Source organism: Castanea sativa, chromosome 7 (assembly GCF_040712315.1).
Source record: "Castanea sativa cultivar Marrone di Chiusa Pesio chromosome 7, ASM4071231v1".
In the NCBI taxonomy this organism is placed as follows: domain Eukaryota; kingdom Viridiplantae; phylum Streptophyta; class Magnoliopsida; order Fagales; family Fagaceae; genus Castanea; species Castanea sativa.
This window is the reverse complement of record NC_134019.1, coordinates 857,043-882,760: the sequence shown is the minus strand read 5'-3', so window position 1 is coordinate 882,760 and position 25,718 is coordinate 857,043. Positions and strand designations below refer to the sequence as shown.

Below are 25,718 nucleotides of genomic sequence, written 5' to 3'. Positions count from 1 at the left end.
CTTTTTTTCCTCCACAAATTTTGAATCATCAAAAGTCAACATCTACTTCCTAAGCCATTTCTCTCTCATTCTATTTCCTACACTTTGTACTGTTGATTCTAAGACTTCATTTAGTTGTCAAGAAAGAAAAGAAACCCAATATTTCCAATCTTCATTTCATTTCATTGCTTGGTTTGACTTTTATCCCCAAAAATCAGAAATTTTGGAAGAAAAAATTGGGAATTATGGATCAAGGGCACAAATCAACCAAATTGAATATATAACTTGGGTAGCTAATTTAATACCAAAAACAATAGAAATCATGGGTAAAGAACATCAAAATACGGAGGCCATTTCTCTATTTTTGTTCTTATAAAGCAAAGAATTGGAAAAACTTGCTGGATACCTCTTTAGCTGGAGCCTGGAGGTAGTGTACACCTCTCTCTTGTGTCTATCACACAACATGATCTTACTTACTATCTCTTTCTTCTTCGATGGCAGAGATCTGTGTGATTCAGTGTCGATGAGGATTAGAGCGTAAGTGATAGTTTTAAGAAAAACCAAAATTTTGGGTTTTTGGTTTTTTTCAGCTTTGAACTGAAATTTCAGATTTTATGATACCTGCTTTGAGTTTATCCATGATATGTTGCTACTGCCAACTGGTTTATTAAGGATGAATGAATGAATGGTAGTGTGAAAACGACAGAGAAGAGAGGAGGTAAGTTAGAGTGCACAAATTGGTGTTTGGCTGGCATTAACACAATACTCGAGGGTGTTTAATGGATTTTACCCTACTAACACAGCAGCAAGCAGCACATGAATTAGAAAAAGTATCTACAGCAACCAAAACCATCAACATAAATAAAATCCAAATTAGAATAAAAAACATTTTTTTGTTTCTCGAAAGTCAAAACAGCATAATTATTATTATAATATTCCAATAAAACATCACCGTACAATAAAGGAAAGATCTTCATGATCCTTTATCCTTGGGACCGGGACCCATCATCATCATCTTCTTCCTATAACTCTTAGCATGAAAGTCCAGAAAAAGAGCCAAAAGAGAGGCATTGAAAACAGCATTGAAGCACCAACCCCAAATCCCGGAGCACCCGGAGCCGGTGAAGTGGTGATACAACATCAGACCCGAAATCGCAAAGCTGAAAACGAATTGCACAATCTGGATATTTGTGACCAACCTCTTCCACTTGGGGCGCACACCCATTGCGCACAACAAGTAGTAGGTGTACATTACGAGGTGCACCAACGCATTGGTGATTAGTGCTACAGGGAACAGAGACTGAGAAGTGTGTAGCCAAAGGTAGCACATGACCAGGACCGTCGCGTGGTGGTAAACGTGGAGGAAGGTCAAGCGTTGGATGGAATTAGTGAGAACGATCAAAAGGGTGTCACCAAATTCTAAAATCTTGGAGAGGTAGAAGATGTAGGCCCAGAAGAATAGGGGACCAGAGGGAGAGGTATTGGGTGGGAAACAAATGATATAGTTATAATTGGGTGGGTGTGTCAGTGTGAGGCTTGAGAGAGTGCAACCAATGGCCATGATGAGAGAGAGGAGGAGGAGAGTGAGGTTGTGGAGGGCTGAGATGGGTTTGAGGATGTGAATTGGGATTGCGTGGAGTTGGAGATGATGATGATGATGAGAGAGGATGTAAGTGAGGGAGAGATAGGAGATGAGAATGAGAGAGAGGAAGAGAGGGGTGGAGGCTGGGGTTTGGCCTTGGGTCCATGAGAAATGGAGGATGGTTGGGTGGTTCACAAGCCAGTATTGGAGGGATGATATAATCATCTTCATCTTCTATTTTTAGCTTATAGAGGAAGAGAGATATGAGACAGAGAATGAAGAAGATTCTATATCTAGGTGAAGAGAAGCACACGGCTGTAGTAGGGTAAATAGGCTTTGAGTCGGGTCATGTTATCAATATGAGGTCCAGCCCAATTAAGTTCAACCATCAGCCCTCACGTAAGCCCAAACCCGTGTTACTTATTATGCCTCTAGCCATCAATTCTCACAAACCCAGGTTTTAGCCATCTTCAAACCAATCACACTAACCCAGTCTTAAAGTCCACATCATACTTTAATATATGTTGACCCTAGCCCTACCTGTTTAGGTTTCACTCAAAACTCAAACAGCTCCAGCCCACACAAATTTAAAGGGTCCACCAGCTTTGCTTTTCCTTTAATTGCTAGCATCCCATCATATTTTTCCGTATTTTCATGTTGGTCCATAAATATCCCAAAATTGCATTTTGACTCAAAAGTTTTCCAAAAATACATTTTGATTCAAAACTTTTCCATATTCATGTTTTGACCCTAAAACTTTCTTAAAATCTTGTTTTGACCTCAAAACTTTTCCAAAATTACATTTTGACCCAAAATTTCCTCAAATTTTCATTTCAATCCCTAAACTAAAATCAAACTTTGACCCCCAAAAACCTTTACAAAAGTACATTTTAGTCCTTTAACTTTTATAAATTGCATTATTGTCCATAAGGTAACCAAATTCCCTTTCACAAAAAAAAAAAAAACCATTTTGGTTTGTTGAGGTTCAAAATATTATAAGTATTGGAATCCAAAACTAAGGGACCCTCAAAGATAAGGAATGTCCAATCCGTTAGCCAAGGTCCACTTAAAATGAGTAAAAGGAAGTCCAAGCCCATGAATGGGTAAGCCCATTAAGTTAGGCATTTTTGAATCTCAGATTCTAATTCACAAAGTCAGACTAGTATAAGATTTATCTTGAATAACCTGCTCCAAACAATGATAAAAGACAATAAAACTAGTTTTTAGTTCAAACACAATTAGTGGGCGTCTTATGCACTTAAGCCTCTCTCTCTCTCTCTCTCTCTCTCTCTTTTGGAAGGGGAAAGTTAATGAATAAGGGTATTGGTTTAGAAAATATTATCTAAAAATTTATTATGAGAGAAAAAAATTTATTTTTACTATGAAAATAGCATTAAAACATACCTCAAATGGTTTATTAACAAATGTCCTAAAGTCACATATTAAGGGTAAACTTCATTAACATACCTTGATGTTTGAGTTTATATCAACCAGGTTCAAGACTTTTCAAAACTGATCAATTTAATCTCTAATGCCAACTTGATACTTAAAGGTATGTTTGGTAGACTGTGTAATATGTACCATAATATAATAGTTATTTTTATTATTTAGCTATTCAGTAGTTTGAAGGTAATTATTGAGTATTCTTGGAGTACTATGAATGCGTACTCTTCACTCTCATATAATTGTGAGTTTCACTAATTAAATTTATAGTAGGACTCACAATTCATGTGAAAGAAAAGAGTATGCATTTATGGTAATTCTGGAGTATTCAATAATTTTCCGTAGTTTGGTTATGTTTTTATTATAAGGAATAATAATTCTTTATGAATAATTATTCTTTAAAATATAAGGAATAACTATTACTCTCTAAAAATGTTGTAATAGTTATTCCTTAACAGATGTATTAATTCCTAAAATTAATATATTTTTAAATAAAAAAACTTTCTATATACATATAACAATTATGAAAATAAAAAAACATAAAAATAATTATTTTTTCTTTTAAAAATAAAAAATATTATTTTAGAAAATATATAATTATATGAGTAAAATATTTCTTAAAATATATTTTAATTTTTATTCTAATATGACAATTTAGACAATTTGATTTAAACATTCTATTATCTTCGACATAAATATTCCTTGTAATACTCTTGTCTGTCATTTTTCTCAACAGTTTTAATAATTAAGTTGGCTTTAAGGACCAAAAAGGCCAGACCTTAATTGTCATTATCCAAATCTCAGGAATGCTTTAACAAACTGAAGTAGAATCCTTCTGTAAAGCGAGAGGGAAATGGTGGGTTCAGCTTTCCAACAACCATTGTGGTTTAGCGTATCGGAGGTGGGCCCCGCACCCAGAAGCCTTAGTCTGATAACCACCGCAGGTTGTTTCCACCTCGGCCACCTTGTCCAACACCGTGTCAGTCACCACCTCCGCCTCGGGTTTCTTTTTCATTCGTCCTCCTCCTCTTGCTTCTTCAAGGTTTTAACTCTCTCTTACTCTCTCAATATATCATCGCCATTTGGTTACTTAAAAACTGCAATTCAATCGGTTTGTTTATTTGGGTTGAACTCTTCCGTTTTCATTTTGTGGGCAAGTCAGTCATAAACTAAATTTGGTATTTTAAAGGAAAAACAATAGAGACCCTGCTACTGCTAGTTGCTTCTGTGTGTCTCTGAATTTATAATGGAATTGGGGGTGTTTATGTGATACGTATGGATGTCTCTCCATGGACCGTGTGTACAGTACTTGTTCTACTTACTAATTGCTTCTAGACTTTGAGGAGGGTGGCCCCAAGCCAAGATGCTGTCTAAGAGTTTTGCATCCAAGACCTCACTCATCTCAATGGGCCTTAGCAACCAATAGACCAATCCTTTTAGGATTGTAAGGATCAGTATGTGTGACTCCTTATGACTATATATAAAATCCCATAATATTCCTTGATTTCAGAAGAGGTTTTATTATCAGGTCGACAGTATTCGAAACTAATGAATATGCATATGCTATCATTGTAGAGATGATGTTGCACTTAATTTTTGAAGTTGCTGCCTTCACCTTGATTTTGTTGAAGATTACAATTGAAATTGGTGACATGAAGGGGCTTTAGTTGTTTCAATTGTGATATTGATGCATTCCCACACAATTCTAAAATTCTTAAGAGTTTCAAACTTCTTTGGCATTTGATTTTTTTATTGAACAGAAACTCTCTCGTCTTGGTCATGTGCCTAGATTGACGGATGTGTGGTGTGAAAAAGACCTCCAATTCAAGGAATTTAATTTTCTTCAGTTATCGAAAGATACTTTGACAGCCACATACTCAACTTGTTCATCCTTCTTTAGTGGGGGAGAAACTAGAAAGGACTTTGGAAATGATAGGGCATCTCACTCGAAGATATCAAGTAGAAATTCATTCAATGGAAGAAGATGGACCAATATTCTGCTTGCTGTTAATGTCTTGTGAGTATCAGTGTATCATCTTGTCAAACACGAATAAGATTAGTGTGATGATTCATGGATACAATTCAATTCTCTGTTCTATAAATAATAATTAAATGCAACAGCTTTTTCACTTCCAGTTTTTTATCCTTTTTGTTTTAGGTGCATATATTCACCTTCTTTGTTTTTGAAATTTTGCATACATTGAAGTAAATGTTTATTGCTTATTAAATCGTGTGTGCAGAATTTTTATTGCACAAACTGCAACACGGGAAGCTACTATTATGGGGAGCTAAGGTAATAGCACAAATAGAAATCTAGATATGTTCCATCTTTAATATTAAATTTTCATTTTTTAGCTTCCTTACCTTGTTGATTAATTCAAGTTATATACAGGTAAATAGCCTCATTGACAAAGGACAATTCTGGAGGCTGGTCACTTCTTCATTTTTGCATGCTAACATTGGGCACCTAATGGTCTGCTTTAAATTGTACTGCTTGATATTTCTCACTTTATGTCTTATTAGCCCTATCTAGGTCTGAGAAAATTGTCATTTTTAGGTTAACTGTTATTCTCTGAATTCACTTGGTCCTAGCGCAGAGAACATCAGTGGTCCTAGGAGATTCCTTGCAGTTTACTTTGCCTCAGCAATTTCAAGTAACAGCTCATAACCTCTGCACTAGCCGATCAAAATTGTTTATCTAATTGTATTCTGATTAATTTCAAGAAAATCAGGTTCTGTGATGAGTTATTGGTTCTGCAAAGCACCTGCAGTTGGTGCGTCAGGAGCGATCTTTGGATTAGTGAGTTCTTGAACTCTGTATTATTAGCCTTTCTTCTTGCACCAATGCCCCATTTAATAATAATAATAATAATAATAATAATAATAATAAACCTCAGAGAAAAATATTCCAGTGAAGTGAGTTTCAGTGAGCGCTCCTAAATTTTTATTATAGGGAATGTAGAACAATATATGGTTGCACTTATCAAAATAAATAAAAAGAGCCATATTCAACCAAAAACAGAGCCATATATGGCTGCAAATGCAGTTTTTCCTTATTTTATTATTCCATTTTCAGAAGGCCAAGTACTCCACTCTTGAAAGTACTCCTTTTGGGCTGGGTTTAGGACTTATGCTTATGGGACTCATCCTTCCCTCTGCTTCTGCTCAAATTATTCATTTTTAAAAATAATAATTAAAAAAAAGTACTCTACTATTGAATTTTACAATGTCAACTATGTCTGTAGTTTTAACCTCTCCATTAGGACCTGATTGTCAGAATGTTGATTGGCCGATTGGCTTTGTAAAATATTAACAAGAAATTTTCTTACTTCATGAATTTAAGAATTTTATCTTCAGATGCTATATGAGTTGTTATATTTTTTGTTTTTACCCCTAGTAACGCTACTTCTATGACATTTTCATAACAAATCTTAGGTGGCAAGTTGTTTTTGGTGTGTAAAAAAATGATGTTAGTATTGGGCCATATGAGAACCAATAACAACTTACCACCTAGGAATATTTGTGAATAGCATTACTCTTTTTACCTCCCCACCTCCTCTTTCCTTTAACAGTTGAAAGGGAAAAAAAGATGATGCAGAATTTTCTGCCCTAAATAAATTTGGAGTATTTTTTAAGACTATAAAAATAACAAGCTATGTTCAACATGTTTTTCTTTTCTTCTTCCTCCTTTTCTTCTATCTTTAGTCAAACTTCCAGTGTTTGATTCAGGTTGGAGCAGTTGCTGTGTTTGCCACAAGGCATAGACAACTGTTTGGACGTGGCAAAGAAGATCTGCAACACATAGCACAGGTTATTGTTCTGAATATGGTACGATGCACACTTCCATTATCCATCTTAAAATGTTAAGCAATTTTTATTCAGTAAATAAAAAACTAGAGGGGGATCAAACAATGACAGTTCACTGTTGAGACATTTCTGTTTCTTCCAAGCATTTTCAATCAAGTCAATTAGGTTGTCCATATTCTCTGCATGAGTCTAGGTTGCTGTCTTAGCGTGATTCATCTAAATCATTACTCCACCCAAAGTCACATGTAGTGCAAAAATGTATTATGATTTTTATGAGAGCATATATGAAGAACACAGTTTCATATCATTCAACAAGTGGCATATTGGGAATAGGACGCTTTTTGTTTTTCTCTTTTGTGTGTTGGTTGAATTAATGGCATTAAGTATATGTGCTGCAGGTTATTGGGCTATTTTCCAAAGGCATTGATAACTGGGGACATGTAAGTCATAAGTATAATTATAGCATTTCTATCGAACTAATTGATGAGTATATAAAAAATGTAATGTTTTGTGAATGCTCCAGCAGTTTTGTTGATACGTACTTCAATGTACATTCAAAGAGAGAGAGAGAGAGAGAGGGAACGCTATAATGCCTTCAGTTAACAGCACACATTATGCAATGGCAGATAAGGCATCCTATGCCATCAATCTTAAGGAAACATTTCCTTGATATCATTGTGGCTTCTTTTATTAATTTGATTGTGTGCACTCTCATGTGGTGGTTTATAAGTGACTCATCTCCAAAATTAAGTTTTGCATTAATTTTGGTCATTGTTGGTTTTGAAGTTAATGAAAAAAACTACCCGAGTCTTCTAGGATATACTTATATCCTGTATGTAGATTGTAACTTCAATTGAAAATCTTTGCAATAAATCCTTGTATTCCAGTTTCAGACAGACAGATTCTAAGTAGACAAGACAGCTAAGTTTGTCTGGGAGCATTCATGAAAATCAATCAAAACATCACCTTTTGTCTTTAAAAATTATTATTACTATTTTATTTACAACTTTTACAACTTCAGTTAGGAGGCTTTCTTGGTGGAGCTGCTGCATCATGGCTTCTTGGTCCTTCATGGAAGTATGAGTCCATGTCAAGTGATGGTCGAAGAATTTTTTCTGACAGAGCGCCGATATTCTATCTCATCAAGAAGAAAAGGGAACAAAAGTGATTCTGTATTGATTTCTAGGCAAAGCAAACTCTTATTGCTTGTAATGAAATTTGTATAAAATTATCATGCAGGGAAAAGGTGCATTTCTGATTGCTTATTCTTTATCAAAAATGAGATTTATAAGTAGTTCCCTCCTAGCTGCTGGATATGTTCTTATATTAGTATTCTTTCAAGATTTGTCTGATATATGTAGCACAGCTGCACAGTATCTATATAAGGCGGTAGAGATGATGTTTAGAGATAGTTTTTCCATTTAACAAAATTCAATATTCGAAGACTACTGCTAATCCCCACTAATACAAATTATAGAAGAGGTTTAAGAACTGCATACACCCACTGCCTAACCGCCAGCTGAAGCCAAACATAGGTTTTTTTTGTTTTGTTTTTAGTGCTACTAAGAAAAGAAGGTTGGTTCCATATCCTGCGAATATGCATTTGTATTGCCTGTTTTGCCATGACCCGTGCCTCCTTCAGGATAATGTGGGGCGCTACTCTCCAGTGAAGCTTGTGGAACGTCTGCTTCAAGGTTTTGAAATCTTCCATCAAGGCATCTGAGACTCCTGTATTAGCTTTTACTAATTTTAGGGAAGTTGCTATTTGTTCCGATTGAACCAGAATCAGAGCTTGTCTTAAATCCGGCTTTCCACGTTCCATAAAGTGCTTCCCTAAAGTGTCACTTTGTGCCAAGAGAAGGAACCTCGGATAATGGGCGGTCGTTTTTTTAAATCTTGGAAATCAAGTGAGTTGCATTGCATGACAGCCACAGGTCGTTGTTTCATCCATTCATAACGTTGCTCTCAACACAACGCACATATCGGTTCCACGTTAGTTACAAGGGATTGCGGGTGTTGTGCAATCCTCCAGAACCAGAACCGCTTTAGCATCCTTATCCCACCTAGCATTCATCTAAACATCGTATATCCTACCATTCATCTAGCATTCCATGCTTCTTATAACCAAGGGCAGAAAAGATATTAGAGCACTTACAGCAGTGGAGCTAAATAGCTATATAGCTATTTTAGCTCCACCAAAACACAAAAAATCACCTTATACCAGTGGAGGTATAGCTTTTTTTTTTAGCTCTCAACTACAATGCACATGTATCAGCTACAGTGCACATGTATAGATACATGTGCGTTGTAGTTGAGAGCTAAAAAAAATTATTTTTTATTCTAGCTGAAGATTAAAATAATACAACTTTTTATTCCAAAGATTTTCTCATCTGAAGCTCATCTCTCTCAAGCTCACTCTCTCAACTCCAGTCTCTCAAGCTCACTCTGTTTACCGCCACCAGACTAACTCATCGTCAATGTCGCTGCCACCGAAGCTTGACGTCACCGATCCACCAGCCGTCCCAAGCCGCCCATCAGCTCAGACCCATGCCGCCATCCGCCTCATACCCACGGGTAGAGTGATGAGATCGAAGCCGAGAGAGAGATGTAGCGTAATTGGAAACCAAAGCATCGACGAGGATGTTGACAGTGTGGGCAGCATCGACGCGTGGGTTTGTCTCCGATTTGTGCTTGGTTTGTCTCCGGTTGGTAATTTTGTTTGGTTTGGATTAAGGAAAAAGATTGAGGATTTGGGGTTTTTTTTTTTTTTTTTTTTTTTTTTTTCCTGCTGTGGACTGGTGGTGGATGTTTGTGCTGTGTTGGGTGTGGGTTGCTATGTTTAGCTACCAAGAAACTCTACGAAAATATGGGAAGTTTGTGGATATATTATTTTATTGTAGTGGATATATTATTTTACTGTGTTGAAAGCTAAAATAGATCCACTGCTGTAGCATGTTTTGTAAAGTGAGAAGGTTAAATAGATAAAGTAACTTTTTGTGGAACTAAAAAGTTAAATTTTTAGCTTCTACTGTGGATACTCTAAGGAGAAAACTCAAACAAGACAGTAAGATCTCATTTATCCAAAGGTAGTACTCATCTATAACATCATGGTATCAACTAAGCACATTCATTATATTCATCAAACACATCATGTTCATCATCCCACTCAAATGCGTATTCACGTAATCATGCATGACTTACCTTACTTACCTCACTGCATAATCATCACAGCACTTATGCATCAATGCATGTTCATCTTCTTATGCATGCTCATATAATTCATCTATGACATAAACCCTAATTATCAATCTAACAATCAAGTCAGGTGAAACATATTATTCTGCTAACCCCAAACCTAAACATATGAAATCTGACTTGAACTGACTCTAAACATGTGATTTAAACAAAGCAAAACATTAGAAAATCAAAACCCTAAATTTGGGGTTTCCGGGCACAAGTATGCGCATGCATACATGAAGTATGCGTACACATGCCTCGAATATATGTACACATGCATGAAGCATGCATATGCATACCTGCCCAAAAACAAGTTTTAAAAGCAACAACAAAACAGCAATTAAACTCAAGTTACCATGCTTCTAATTATAAAAGCTATAAAATCTAACTACAAGATAGAGATATCAAAGCAATAAACAATGAGATATCAAAGCAATAAACAATGAAATAAACAAACAAAATGAGATAGACAAGGTTAGACCCTTACCTCAAATATAAGAACTCTTTGAGCTTTAATTTGACTGTTTCCCTCTATTAATCTAATCAAGACAAAACCAAAAGTTCTAAAATTAAAACTCAAAGGTCAAGACCATAATATGTCCCAACTAAGTAAACTTTAACTCGAGGATGTTTTAGAATAAAAACTCATACTTTGATTCACTATTTTCTAGTGAATTAGGCGTGTTGTGGGAAAATAACTTTTGGGGCCTTTGATAGTGATCAAAGAGGGATGCAAGGTGGCCTCCAGCCGAGGTGGGACTAGCTTTGCATGAATTTTACATTAAAAACATTCCATACAGGTCATCTAAAACCCTACATGTGCACACATACTCTAAGTATGCATACACATGCTAACCAACACGCGTACACATACTTAGGATTCTTGTATGTTTTCCATTACCAAAACATCCTCCAAGCTAAAGACTTATAAGATTAGGCCCAAGACCAGCCCTAAACCTCTGAGTGATATCGTCATTGAGGAACGAGGGCTCAAAGGTACAAAATGAGGTGTTCACAATTGACCCTCTTTGGATTCGTGAGCTCCGCTGACGAAATCAAAATAAAAAGAGATAAACCATTTTGTTTCGATGCATAGCTTTGGTTCAACCACACACACACAAAAAACAACATGCATACATTGGGCTGGGTTCAATTCTAAAGAGTTGCATGAGATTCGTATGTCTGAAGTCCACGGGCGCTGCTTAGAAAATGAGTAGCGATAGGCTCACTATCCAAGAGCTTGATTTGCCAACTGTGAAGCAAAAGGTAAGTGACTCACTATCCTAGATCCACAAAAAAAAAAAAAAAAAAAAAAAGGCCAGTGGCCACAAGATGGGGAGATCACTCCACCATCTACAAACATCACATAAATCAAGGGTGCTCTTACGAGTTAGAAAGGGAATGTATTTGGGGTGTCACTCTACATCTCTTGCCTCAAACTTTTCTTGTTGGCTCTTGCATTAATCTCAATCATATTTGGTGTTCTGGCTGGCTCTCGTCTCTGTCTCAATCTCTTCTGTATTTTGGGTGGCTCTTGCCTCTATCTTAACCATATTTGTGTTATGCCATTTTTCACTTTTGGGGTGTTCTAAAAGTCTCTGAGGACATGTGTGTACATATTCAATTCCAAGAAGAATATGTGCACAAAATTCAATGTCTCTTCATAGTCATGGTGATCTTTTGTTATCTTGGTGAAAAAACCACTTGAGGGGTTTTTCAAATGTTTTGAGGTCTTTTTATAATTTCCAACTTTCAGGGGATCCACGTGTGATTTTTGGCCCAATGGGGTTTCTTTGTAATTTCCAACTCTTTGAAGGTCTTTTATGCAAATTCTGACTTTTTTGAACCACTAAAGGGAAATTTGGTAATGTCCAATCCTTTGAAAGGTTTGTGTGCAAATTCTAAATTTTTTTACTGTAATTGAATAACACTTTGAGGTATGTGTATGCAAATTCTGATTTTTCGGATCTACTAGGAATGATTTTCTAATTTTCTAATTTTCCTAGACTCCTTGGGGATCTTTTTGCAAATTCCAAGAGTTTGAGTTTTTTTTAAAAAAAAATACTAAACAACATGTAGTTTAGTAGGGTGGCCTAAATTACACGTAGTTTAGCCATCGGGTGTCTTTCCCACCTTTTCATTTTCCTAACGTAACCGTTTTTTTTTCTTTTTTCTTTTCATTCCCTTCTTTTCATTGTAAGCAACCGCGACCTCGGCCTGCCAATTTTTCTCAAATTGGGCCTAACTCGTGCAAACCGGTGCAATTGTGATGCTCAAAATGTTGAATTCACTGTAACTCTCCCCTAGATCAAGGGTTTTATATGGAGTCGTCATTTATTTAATTAAATGGAAAAATAAGAAAATCTTATCTAGAAAAAGTGCTTCAATTGTATTAATATGTATGACAATTTGCATCAATTTTGTAACAAGAATTTACAATGCTTTGGTCTTTTAGATACAATCTAAGAAAATAAATTACATTGTTTTTTTTCCTAGTTACATTCTAAAGAAAATTTAAAATTACACGGACAAGAGTCTAGTCTAGAACCTTTGATCTTGGTTTGGAGGCTAATTTACGAGATAAGAAAGGATTAGGCACCCATCTCTCCTTGTAAAAACCGGTCTCCTAGTTTAGGGTAGCCAATAACATGTCATGTCAAACAATTGCAAACAATATATCATTAAATTGTGTCAATTTGCAAGAATTACAAATAATCATGTGTTCAGGCATTTAATGTAGAGAGAAACAAAAAGTAAAATATGTTAGATAACAAGTTAAGTGGAGAGAAAGCATGAAAATAATGACACGTGCATCCAAAAAATTAATGTAAAACAAAGAATTCTCAACCGCATCTAAGCAGTTTTTGGATATGTCTCGAATTAGAATTGAGGGCCTTCTTTTGGATTTTTTACAAGTTGGTAGGCACAAGAAAACAACATGCATATGTTGAGACAGAAAATGTGCGCTACGTGTACCAGCCCATCGAGGCTTTGTACTTGGTGCTTGTGACAAACAAACAGAGCAACATCCTTGAAGATTTGGAGACTTTGTGGATGCTCTCTAAGCTTGTATCCTTTTCTTGACGGTATATCATTATCTTTCAATTTCCTAAAATTAAGTGTCTCAATTTCTTACTTATCTAAAAAAAGTTTCACTTGCTTTTATAATGGTAAGCTTTACTTGCATGGATTTAGGGATTTGCTTCTCTTGATGGCATGTTCATACCTTATTTCATTCCTTCACAAGAATGTTATGCATACCTTTTTTTTCCCTTTCATTTTAGGAATTTAGTTTTATCAATATAATTTGACCTTTTTCCCATGGTTGCATTGTTAGGCCACCCATAGAAACCTAAAATTTCGTGATTACCCTACATGAATATACAATATTAAAAATCATATATAAATCTATATTAGGGGAAAACTATCTTAGAGTAAAATAATGATATTAAGTCGGAGACTATCAATTACACTAGACCACTAAAAAGTGAAAATCCTAAGTGGTCTTCATTGAAATAGATTGTCATATTACTCGGGAGAAAGTAGAAAATGTTGTAATTGCTACCCCATTTATTTCTACAAGAGTCCAAATTACTTATATATTTACGAAAGCTTTATGTAAGACTTGATTAAATTCATTATGTAACAAGCTAGGATTGTATGATATATACTCTTCAACTTGAGGAGGGGAAGTGTTATGAGTTTAAACTAGAGGAAAAACAGTAATGTTCCTTTATATATAAATAATATTTTGTGTTAAGGTTGACTTATCAAACCCTAGACACTTTCACCTCTACAATAATTATTATTTTTATTTTGAGTGCATATTTATGAGTTTAATTAAATCACTTCTGACAATATCTTCCCCAATCCTTAGGCCGTCCACCTTCATTAGCAACCACTCCTCCAAAAGGTCTTGGCATGCAGCTTGGTAAATCTCAAAAGACAAACCAGTTCTTGGAATCTTTGAAAGTAGAAGGCGAAGTCATTCTCGAGGATGTGCAGCCGAAAGCTGGTCAGTTCAGAACAACTGCTCCACCACAAACCGATCCCGTCACTTTAACTATTGAGGAGAAACTCAATGTGACGCTGAAACGAGATGGTTGAATCAGTAACTTTGATGTACAGGGAACATTGGCACTCCAAATACTTAACCAGGAAGATGGGCATATCTAAGTTCAAGTACTCTGTGTGTGTGTGTGTGTGTGTGTTTATGCATGCAAGTGTACATTATCTTAGTATTCTGTTGCTATAATATTATTCTTTGAGCAAAGTTTGTCTCCAAACATGTTAATTTAGAGCTATCTTTTTCAAAACATTACATGGCGATCTATAAGACTAATTGCGTTTATGTTTTAAACAAATCACACGACTCATTAACACACGGACGGTGTCTTCAATTGTCATATAGTGGGTTAGAATGAAATAGCTCCAAACATGCTCCAAATATGTTTGGAGCCAAACTGTTCCTTATTGTTTATAAGTGACATTACTTAAGCATGAAACTTCCTCGGATGACTAAAAGTATAATCAATCACCAATAATAGGAAATCGGGTATACTTTTGGTTTGTATCTTAGACACTTTATGGTCCTCATCATGAGAAACTTCTATTGTTGCATTTTCTTTAGATGTTAATTTGTAATGTAATGTTTCCATCTGTTTTAACAATCTGTTTCTGGCGCATTATGCGAACAAGCAGTGGTTGGCAATACACTTTTTCTTCATTGCATTTATGTTGCTATAATATTATTCTTTGAGCAAAGTTTGTCACCAAACATGTAAATTTGGAGCTATCTTTTTCAAAACATTACATGGCGATCTATAAGACTAATTACGTTTATGTTCTAAACAAGTCATATGACTCATTAACACACAGGTGGTGTCTTCAATTGTTATAGTGGGTTAGAATGAAATAGCTCTAAATATGTTTAGAGCCAAACTGTTCCTTATTGTTTATAAGTGACATTACTTAAGCATGAAACTTCCTTGGATGACTAAAAGTATAATCAATCACCAATAATAGGAAATTGGGTATACTTTTGGTTTGTATCTTACGCTCTGTTTGTTTCGATGTAAAATATTTGTAAAGGTAAAATATTTTACATGTAAAATATTTACAAGAAAATATTTTCATTTTACAGTGTTTGGCAAATGTAAAATGTTTGTCTAGGATGTAAAATGTTTGGTGTGAAGTACTGAGCAAATGTAAAATGTTTTCCCAAAATTTTAAGTGTAAAATATTTTACATAAATTTGTCTAGGATGATTTAGTTGACTGAAAATATTTTACTTTTGACTAAATATTTTACTGTAAAACAAACACTGTAAAATTAGAAAATATTTTTTTGAAAATATTTTACATCGAAACAAACAGAGCGTTAGACACTTTATGGTCCTCATCATGAGAAACTTCTATTGTTGCATTTTCTTTCCAGATGTTAATTTGTAATGTTATGTTTCCTGCCATTTGTTTTAACAATCTGTTTCTGGCGCATTATGTAAACAAGCAGTGGTCGGCAATACACTTTTTCTTCATTGCATTTATGTTTCTTCTTGCCTTATTTTTACATATTAAAACTAGTGGGAATCCAGGCATCCTTTTAAAAAATGCATCCTAACATGAACAAAGAATTATTTTTCAATGAAATTATTTTAGGCCTTAAGGGCCTCAAAGAATTAATCTGCGAAACGTTAGACTAAAGGTTTCATTGTCGTCTAGTATTATTCGATGTGTGCCACAAGGTTGAATGTCATGAAACACTTGTGTGGTTCGCAAGATTGTTCACAATTCATAATTATGGTAGTAGAGACTTGTAGACATGAAATCTTGTCTGATGTCAAAATCTTCTTTTGTTACAGGAAAATGAGAAAATATTGTTAAAATTGTATAATCTTTTAATCATAGGTGGATTCAAAACATTATAACATATTATTTTCCTTTTCTTTATCTGTTACAATTACTTTTTGTATTTCTTTAAATGAAGCATCATGTATTCACCGTTTTTGACTTGCAGGTATGACTAAAAAAATAACATTTTGGAATGGTCCATACCTCTTATTGATGACTCAAACCGCAGGTCTGTATTCCTTGGATGCCTTTCTTCTCTGCAAACTTCCTATGTTATTAAGAAAAAAAATTCATGTTATGACCAATCTCGTAATTTATATTGAAAATGAAAATTTTTAAATTTCACTATGAAAATCATAAAAGATATTTTTTTTTTTGGTAGAAGAAAAAAATCATCTTTTAGAAATTCTTTTATGAATTTGATTCTACAAAAAATTATTATTGAGCATAATTTCTATAGGAGTACTAACCTTTTTCCCCCAAAAAAATAGAGCCATTAAGTCCATTTTGTACTTCATCTGGGAGCTTTAGGCCTACCCTTGTTTTTTCTTGGAGCCATAAGTCCGTTATTGTTTTGTGTATGGGGGCATTAAGCCCATCTTTGTTCTCGATTTCTATGACTGTTGGTTTAGGGGCCTTAGGCCCATATCCTTGCTTTCTCTTGGAGCCTTAGACTTGTCCTTGTTCATCTAAGAGCATTAGGCCCAACCTTGTCTCTCTAAGTTCCTTAGGCTCATCTTTGTTTTGGTTGAGAACTAGGCCCATGTTCTCTTCATTTGAGCCTTAGGTCTATCTTTAATTTGTCTTGGCTTTGAATCGACCTTGTTATTCATTTAGGGTCATATGTATGCCGCCTAGGATTATTAACTTGTCTGATTCAACGTGAGGGTCCTAATTCCTCTCTATCTCTTGTCAAAGTTAGAAGTGGAGCTTTGGTTGATATAATTGGTTTCTTTCTTTGCCCAGTTCACAAAAACTTGCATTTACTATTGCTTTCCTTTTGTTGAAAATCATATATAATTTACATACCACATTACCAATGAAAGTTTCACAATGTCAAATTTGAGTGCTCCCACCAAAAGAGACAACAAGTAAAGCAACATAAATTAAACAAAATCAACATGATCGGTTTTATATTTTATATTTTATTTTATTTTTTAAAACTCAATTATTGCATAACTACATGTGATTCGCACATTTGCCTGTATTATATTGTATCTAGGTCACTTAAAGGTGTGGATGTTACAAACTTACATTTCATTAATTAATTTTTATGTACGTTTTATTTTATTATTGTATTATTTTAGCATATTTATTATGTGGATATCAAAAAAATTTAAAAATGCTATTTCTAAAATTAATTATATTTTTTTAAATAAAAAATATTTATTCTCCCAACACACATCAGCACATTGAGAACATACATTAATTAATGCCCTTTTAATTTCTTGTTCTTGTTCTTTTGTGGCTGCTAAAGCTCGAAGTGCTGTGATATGGGATGTTAAACAAGCCCCCAAGGCATCTATGATCACATGTGTTCATAGAATTTGTGATTAACTTGGGATTTTAATAGAACTTGTTTTCTATACAATGATGGGAAAAAAAATATCAAATAGATAAGCCCATACCAATTTGGGGTTTTCTCGATCGGCTTTTCTTTTTGGGAACTTATACTTTGATTTGATTGGACTTGCATGAAAACATCGTGAGTATGATCTGAGAAGAAAAATATGAGAAATGGACGTACTTTTTAAACACGATCTCCCCTCCCCAGTACTAGTGATGTTATATGATATAAACAATGGATGCATGTGTTTCTCATAACACTTGAATTAATGAAAACGATTGTTAATAATATTTGAGTTAATCCAATGTTGCCCTTAAAAAAAATATTACCAACTAGTCTAGTAGTTATTGAGACAAAGTAATTTTTGTTTTCTCAATTTCATTTTTTATTTTTGTAAAATGTGTTCTTGTATCTATGAGAGTCTTTGGATCATTTATGTATTTGAAGACTTGGTTTCATTAAAATGTTTTTTATTTATTTTGGTAAAAAAATATTGTAATTTATATTGAAAATGAAAATTTTAAGAATTTCACTATGAAAATCATAAAAGATGTTTTTTTAGAAGAAAAAAAAAATCATCTTTTAGAAATACTTTTATGAATTTGATTCTACAAAAGTTTATTATTATTGAGCATAATTTTTATAGGAGTACTAAGTTAGTTTTGTTGATATTTTTGTACATTCTTAATATCAAATTAGACAACTTTTGTATATTCATTGGAGATTAAAAGTTGATAAGTTCTCCTAAAACTTTATCTCATAAATATATATATATATATATATATATATATATATATATACACACACACACACACACACACACATATACATATATATGTTAACGTTAATAATTTTTCTACAATAAATTTATAAATTATGACACATATTGTTAATCATAGCATATTTGTTACTTTAGGCCCAGTACTTTTTTTTTTTTCAAATAGGTTTTGATTGGGCTTAATACACCAAATGGGCTATGGTCTTATGAACATTTGGGCTATAGTAAACATTTGAGCTTTGGGACAAGCCTCTTACATTTAAATACTTCTTTTCTTTTCATCCTAAACTCTTAGGGTATAACACAACCTTTAGGTCATCTTTCTAGTTTTAACATTTTCTTTATATTTGTCTTTGAAATTAAAGGTCATGATCACAAGATATATGGTTGAACAAATAAGAGATATAAAAAGGGTACCACCTTTAGATAGGATCTAAGATCACTCTATGTGTGGGTAGGTTCCTTAATGCTAAAAGGACAAGATCAGTAGGTCACAAACAATTAGGGTATTCAAGCTCCAACCTAGGGCCTAAAGGAATCCAAATGGTCCTCTAATAGGCTATCCTATACACACACATGCACTAATCATAGCCTAGCATTCATCTAAACATGGCATATCACATACATCTCATCACATCCTATTGTGCATATAAACATGGCATCTTATGTTACTCATCCATCCCATCACATCATCATGGTAAACACATTCATGTCCTCACATACATCTAGGCATTAATCATAACATCATAGGTCACAAGATCACAAGCATATCATCATAGCAGCAACATCACATGGCATTAATCAAACATTGCATCACATATGTTCGTCATCGACCAAGTATGCATGCTCTTGCATAATGCATGTACTTAGCTTCACTTACCTCATTGCATCATCACCACAACACCTATGCATCATATGCATGATTATATTCAAATGCATGTTCATATTGTTCATCACACACGTAAACCCTGATCTATAAAATTGGACTAAACAAGCATTAAAACATGTTATACAATAGACCTTAGACCTACACACAAATAAACTGACTTAAATAGAACCTAAAACATTCATTTAAACTAATAAAAGAACAAAAAATCAAAAGATAAGAAAATTCTAAGTTTCTAAGCTAAATTTGCATGGCATCAGCATGCGTACGCATGTTCATGGAGATACATTTGCATGCTTGTGTTTGCGCACACATTCTTACCCAAAAACACACAACATGTAATACTCAAGAACTACATCCTATCTAACCTATCAAGCTTCCAATCCACAAAGCAATAAATCTAATCTACAAAACAGGTTATTAAAACTAAAAAAGTAGAAGAACTTATAGAAAGCAAGACGAAATGAAGAACAATAGTTCAAAATATAGAGCTCATTAGAGCTTGATTTTGACCATTTCACTCGGTCATTCTACAAAACAAAATGCCTAGGGGGTTAGCAAGTTTAACTAGAAGGCTTAGACTCGAATAGGTCTTAGCCAAGAAAATTTAACTCTAGGATGCTTTTTGAATTTAAAGTCTTCTTTTTGAATCCCTTTTTCAGAGTAGATTTGGTTTGTTTGGGGAAAAGCACTATGTGGCCTTTTAATAGTGTTCAAAGAGGGTTGCAAGGCTCTTCCCATTCAATGTGAGATTAGCTTTGCCACATTTTTCATCAAAAACTTTATTTAAATAACTTATTGGAACCATAATGCGTATGCTTGCTCGAGCTTCAACCATCCATGCATAGTTAATGAGCTTGCGTACGCATGCTTAGGGTTCGTATAAGGTTTTCCTCTTCCAAAACATCCTTCAAGTTAAAAAATTTCTTTAACTAGGCCATACACCAATCATAGACCCTTCTAGTGATATCGTTATTGAGAAATAGAAACTCGAATCGTAAGGGGTACAAAATGAGATACCTACAACTAGGATAGTCTGTTAGAGGACCTTTTTATAGAATTAGGATATAGAACATAATGAGTGGAGGTCAACCCATAGGCAAGGTGGGTTTGTGTATTTAACATCTTCTCATGCTCGTACCTTAACTCTAGACATAAATTATGGATATAGAAGGCCATCTGCTAGGGGCCCAAGTTTGGTTCCTGGACCTAAACCTGGTGTCTACTCCCACTAAAATCTTTGCCTCTAGAGAGATAAAAGTCTATTTAGAGAGAAACCATAGCTCAGAATGATAAAGTGAAAAATATTCTTCTATGCCAAAAAATCAAAGATAGCTACTTAGGTGAAATCTAAAGTTTTATCAATGATTTTCCATTTTTCTTTGCTCCGATTTTGCTTAGAATAACAAAGATGGGTTGACGTTTTAAATTGAAAAGGTTTATAAGTATGAGGCTTTAATTGAGGAAATTAAAAAAAAACATGAGACCTAATATGAAACATGATATAAATTCTAGGCATTTTTATATTATTTCTCCTTACAAATTGAAACAGTTTGACAACTATGGGGGCTTTAATTGAGAAAATTAAAAACATAAGATCTAATATGAAACATGATATAAATTCTAGGTATTTTTATGTAATCTTTCCTTATCAACATGGTTTTCTTTGAGTAAAACTTTTACAAAATTTTGAAAATATCTAAAATATTACTGACTAAAACTCAATTATTGATAAATTCATGAAATTTAAAATGTGTAATTATATATTTAAAATTGTTTTAATAATCTGTTGTGTTACTGGATTTTGTGTATGTAGGCAAATGGGGTGCGTGAGATAGATCTGAGGCTAGCTCGTGTGATGACACATGGGAACATGTTCATACGTATGATGGCACAAGGGGCATGTCACGTGTGGAGATGAATCGCAAAACCTTTGGATGACGTGTGAGTTAACATGTGATGTAATTTTACGGTAATTCCTTCAGCGTTGTGTGTATCAACTGTAAATCCTCAAAACAGTATTTGATTGGCTTGAATCTTTGAAGGATTAATATTTGCTTGAGCGACAATGAAGAGATAATTGGAGGGCACATTGTTGAGGAAAGAAAGGGACTCATAAAACCCTTATTCTATGTTAGAATTTATGTTAGGATTGCACCCGAGAGAAAATATAAAAAGTAGAGAGCAAAAATAGAATTAACTTAATTCAATGTGATGGCCTACGTCCACAGTAGAAAGCCATGAATTGATGTATTACAATAAGTGCATTAGGAATATTCCTAAAGAAAGAAATATATGTCTAACTGTAGACTAACTCTAAGGAAGAGTTATAAATTTATAATGTGCAGCTGATATTGCATTACAAATGATATAATTAAAATGTAAATTACCTATATAATACGCTCCGTTCTAGGGCTTAATATCTCTATCATTACCCTGTATTGTTGTTCCCGTTCCAAGAGGTTAAGGTTGAGATAACTCTTGGAAGATTTCATATGAATTGGTATGAGAGAATTGGTTTGATGAAAACTAATTTTCTTATCTCATTCATTGAATCAAAAGCTGTACATATATATACAAAATGACCCAAATCAACTCTGTAACTAACTTAACAGATTGATGCATGTGTGAATAGAGACTAACAGACATAACAAACTCTTACACGTGCTTGACTACTAAACTAACTATATTTACATACAAAACTACACATAGTTTACTGTACAACATCAACTAAGCTACATTGTCGTTTAGACAGACTTGCACAATTCTTGAGCTGCTTCAACTCTGTAGCACGAGACACTATCCCTTGATGATTATCTAATCCTTCAATCTTTGCATCATCTGCTCCTACACTAGCTATTACATTATCTGATTGTCTTGCCTACTCTGGTGCTTGTCTAGGCTGCTCTGGTAGTGCACTAGCTGCTACACTATGTGGCAGTCTGAGTTGCTATGGTGTGGCGGCTAATGTTGCACCATCATACCTTTGATAATTGGTACTGGTATAATTTCACTTTACATTGAATCCATCAAACTTCATCTATGTCACACGAACGTTTTCATAACTAAACCCATCAAGCAAATGAAGATCTTAGAGCTTACATTGCTTCCATGGAGAGAAACTGCAACATGAGGACAAAAATAATTGTCACTTATTGAATATAATAAAAAGATCATTGAACATTGAAAATGGGTAGAATTTGGACATCAGGCTCAAATGAAATTGTTCAATTGAAATCGCATTTCCCAAATCAGCGATAGATTGAGTCTGTTTGGCATCAGCTTTAATTTTTATTTTTTAGTTTTAACTTTTATGTACAATTTTTTAAAACATCATTTTTTTTTCAGAATTTTCACACTTTTTCAATGTATAAATATACTTTAGCACACTTCCAACAAAAAAAAATTTAATAAAAAGCTAGATAAACTATTCCCTAACACACATTCAGGTACCAAAAATTAACAATATTTACCTTCTAGGCTTAATAGTTACGGGTGACTTTATATGACACATACATTTACTTTGGTAATTGACTTAGCATGTCAGGATGACCATGCCTGGAAGAAGGCCAAAGAACAAGGTTAAAATTTATTTATTTTTATTAAAAAAATGATATAATTTGGATGATTAGGTCCCCCCTAATAACATGCATATATATGTACTTCAGTGGAATGTTCAATGGAGTAAAATTTACATATAGGGTATAGAAACGTACCTGCCAAACTTGAATATCGTTTCATCAGGGCTATCTTGAAAATAATTACAATAATTAATTATTACCTGCCTTAAGAACAATACAATTATAAAGCTCACAAGTATGAAACTCGTTTAGCACATGTAGTGACATATATAGAAAGCAATAGAATAAGCCATGAGCGTCAACCAAGAGATACCTGTTAGCAAAGAAAATATATTTTCACCATCAATGCAATATTTTGAAAAAGAATAAAACACATAGAATGCTTTGATTCGAATCTCTTACCATTAGGATAACTAGTTTCTTCAGAATAAAGGAAGCGATGTGTCCAATTTGACAGTGCACGTAAAGGCCACAAAGAATACAGCTGACTCCACCACCAGTTGAGGCCGTTTGTCACGTTTCCAAAGCGAAAGCCGTCATGATCATTTGTGTCTTCTAGATCGTTGTTAGAAGTAGTGTCTTGCAATAGCACTTCATGGCGGCAAACAGGACAAGTGTTGTGGTTGCTTAGCCAAGGGACAATGCAATCATCATGATAGAAATGCTTGCATGGCATTTCTCTCACCTCCCCACCAAGCTCAAACTCTTCCTTGCATATGGGGCAACTTGGGTCATTATCCAAATGCCTTCTTGTGACTTTCACCATTGGCAAGGCTTCGATAGCCAAAGAGCGTGCAGGAGGCGGTCCGGTCCAATCATTCAGCAGTGCCATGCCTTCGATGAACTCATTTAGTGTGTTCCCAAACGTAAAATCACTTGTATTATTTTCTTGGAGAGACATATTTGGTGGTGGAGAAATGGGTCTTGTTGGACGAGGTGGTGCAACAAATTGGAGGGTGATCCAAGATTGTTGAACTGGATCATCTTCAGTTTCTGACACCCATTCAAGTCTCCTGCCAAAATCGGTATTAGGACGCCTTATAGACGATGACGACAACAATGAAGGGTCCAGCAGACGAGCCAAGGTATCGAGTGACTGGACAGCGGGGGAGGGCTCTAGGGCTGTGTGTCCTGCAGTGACAAGCCTATGCCTGGAAATGTCTAGCTCAAGACGTAACTCACTGAAACAATAGGGACATAAGGTTTCATACGGATTTGTGGAGGAATTAATCCTTACAGTGCGTCGACAAATTTGACACCAGAAGTAATGGAAGGTTCTCATTCTTCGGATTCCATTAACCGTGACACGAGAACGACCAGTCAAAGACATTGTTTACGAGCAAAAAAGGAGAGGTTTTCGTTTAGTTATAATGTATGATTCTAAGGGTGTGTTATGGAAGAAAGTACATTAGAATTTATAGGCAAGTTTTATGAAGAGGGAGGGATCGAGAGAGAAAGGATGGCTTTTGGGACTGCACAAAGGGATTCCTTTTTCTCTCTTCATACATTGATATTTGTCACCAGGGCTTTCTTTTCGTAGTCAATACTCTTTCCTCTTAATAAAGTGAAGGATAATTCAGAAATGATTCCAAGTTGTTTAGGGGGTGTTTTGGTTTTCTTTGGATTTGATTTATGATAATTGATAATTATGAGTAAAAAACAACACACTCCCTGCTTCCAAATTGTTAGTCATTTTTTCCATTTTGGGATGTTCCAATATAAAGTCTTTTTTCCAAAATTAATAAATAAAATTCTTATCTTACCTTTTATTTAAAAAGTCATTTTTTTCTCTATAGTTTAAATTAATGAGGGAAAAATGCCTTGACAACCCTTGAACTTTGGAGTTGTTGTCATGACACCCGTCAACTTTTATTTCAACGAATTTAGTACCTGAACTTCACACCTCAGCCAAATCACTACATCCGTTAGTCTCCATTTAATAAACTTGGATGATAGTACCTGTCTAAATTTGGATGATAGTTTTGAAAATTCGTACATTTTTACCTAATAGATCATGTATTAAATGATATTCCATTAAAAAGTTAAATGTTTTAAACATGACCAACAATTTAGGATGAAATGAATAATTAAGACACACCAAGGAGGTTTGTTTATGCCAGGTGACAATAAGTTGAGTAGTCAAAGAGAGTTTGACTCTTGCCAAGAGTTACTTGGATTCCATTAAGGATCATCAAATAGCCAATGACTCATTGGTCAACCCAACAGCTCGCTAGCCCACTAGGCTGATGAGCTGTTTAGCTCGATATTTGTAGCCCAGTGGGGCAGGCCATGGGATTGTTTTATTGTCCATGGGTGCCCATTGGGCTAGCTTGTTAGCCCAACTTATTAACCCTGAATTTACAACAAAGAAATTTAGGTGGGGTGGGGGGACTTTAAGACCACACACTTAAGTACGAGAATTCTCAAAATGATTGTACTTGATGATTTTGTTAGAAAAATTGTAGTGTAGGAAGTTAGGGTTTGTCCACCAAAAAATGTATATATATATATATATATATATATATATATATATATATATATATAAAATACAATTGTTGGCATCTTTCAAACAAACAGGAGCTATACTAGGTGGAAGATTAACCAAAGTGAAAAAACAAGACATCATAGAATCTAATGCGAACTTCGCTACTGTATGAGCAGCAGAGTTACTGCTTCTTTTGACCCATTTAAAAGAAAATGACGTAAAAGACAAAGCTAGCCAACTAATATCTGAAATAAAATATGAGATGGACCAGGTGGAGTTGCCAGTACAATCAAGGATGCATGGCATCAATGCAGATCTTTGAATCACCTTCAAAAATGACATGGCTCCATTTTTCTCGGGTAGCTAGTTGAACAGCCCATAACATTGCCTCAGCCTCCACCTGCAAAGGGGACCGCTTTGGGGTGATCCTAGCCCAAACGCACCAAGCCTTGGGAATTTTGGGGGACAACAGCCAATGCCGAATTGGAACTAAAGATTGCCGCATCAACATTAATCTTGATAGT

The 25,718-nt window shown here is 34.6% G+C and overlaps 3 protein-coding genes across 5 annotated transcripts; 1 reads left to right on the top strand and 2 right to left on the bottom strand.

The window, feature by feature from the left end:
* Positions 1–867: 867 nt before the first annotated feature.
* On the bottom strand, positions 868–1,842 carry LOC142643780 (uncharacterized). Its single transcript, XM_075818496.1, has one exon. It carries the CDS (start codon positions 1,790–1,792, stop codon positions 953–955), a length of 840 nt encoding a protein of 279 aa, XP_075674611.1. The 5' UTR covers positions 1,793–1,842; the 3' UTR covers positions 868–952.
* A 1,922-nt stretch (positions 1,843–3,764) lies between these two features.
* LOC142642417 (RHOMBOID-like protein 10, chloroplastic) lies at positions 3,765–8,116 on the top strand. Its single transcript, XM_075816765.1, is given in 10 exon segments — positions 3,765–4,046; positions 4,765–5,021; positions 5,245–5,268; positions 5,270–5,297; positions 5,397–5,477; positions 5,562–5,658; positions 5,737–5,804; positions 6,734–6,832; positions 7,210–7,251; positions 7,833–8,116. Coding segments are annotated over 10 exon segments (1,032 nt in total). The 5' UTR covers positions 3,765–3,857; the 3' UTR covers positions 7,980–8,116.
* A 13,557-nt stretch (positions 8,117–21,673) lies between these two features.
* Positions 21,674–24,075, bottom strand: LOC142644593 (putative E3 ubiquitin-protein ligase RHC1A). Of its 3 annotated transcripts, XM_075819172.1 has the most exons (4): positions 23,112–24,075; positions 22,845–23,022; positions 22,602–22,686; positions 21,674–22,250 (listed from the first exon to the last, which is right to left on the bottom strand). In XM_075819172.1, exons 1-2 carry the CDS (start codon positions 24,037–24,039, stop codon positions 22,958–22,960), a joined length of 993 nt encoding a protein of 330 aa, XP_075675287.1. In that variant the 5' UTR covers positions 24,040–24,075; the 3' UTR covers positions 21,674–22,250; positions 22,602–22,686; positions 22,845–22,957. The 3 variants fall into 3 exon arrangements, with proteins under 3 accessions (XP_075675287.1, XP_075675286.1, XP_075675288.1); XM_075819171.1 differs by having other exon boundaries at positions 22,602–23,022; XM_075819173.1 differs by lacking the exon at positions 22,602–22,686.
* Positions 24,076–25,718: the final 1,643 nt, after the last annotated feature.

Bases quoted from the DNA above. Each gene is read 5' to 3' on its own strand.
- LOC142643780 (XM_075818496.1), bottom strand. From the start codon at position 1,792: ATGAAGATGATTATATCATCCCTCCAATACTGGCTTGTGAACCACCCA.
- LOC142644593 (XM_075819171.1), bottom strand. From the start codon at position 24,039: ATGTCTTTGACTGGTCGTTCTCGTGTCACGGTTAATGGAATCCGAAGA. The intron at 23,023-23,111 runs GTAAGAGATTCG...CTTTGCTAACAG, and splicing joins AGAAACTAGTTATCCTAATG to GTATCTCTTGGTTGACGCTC.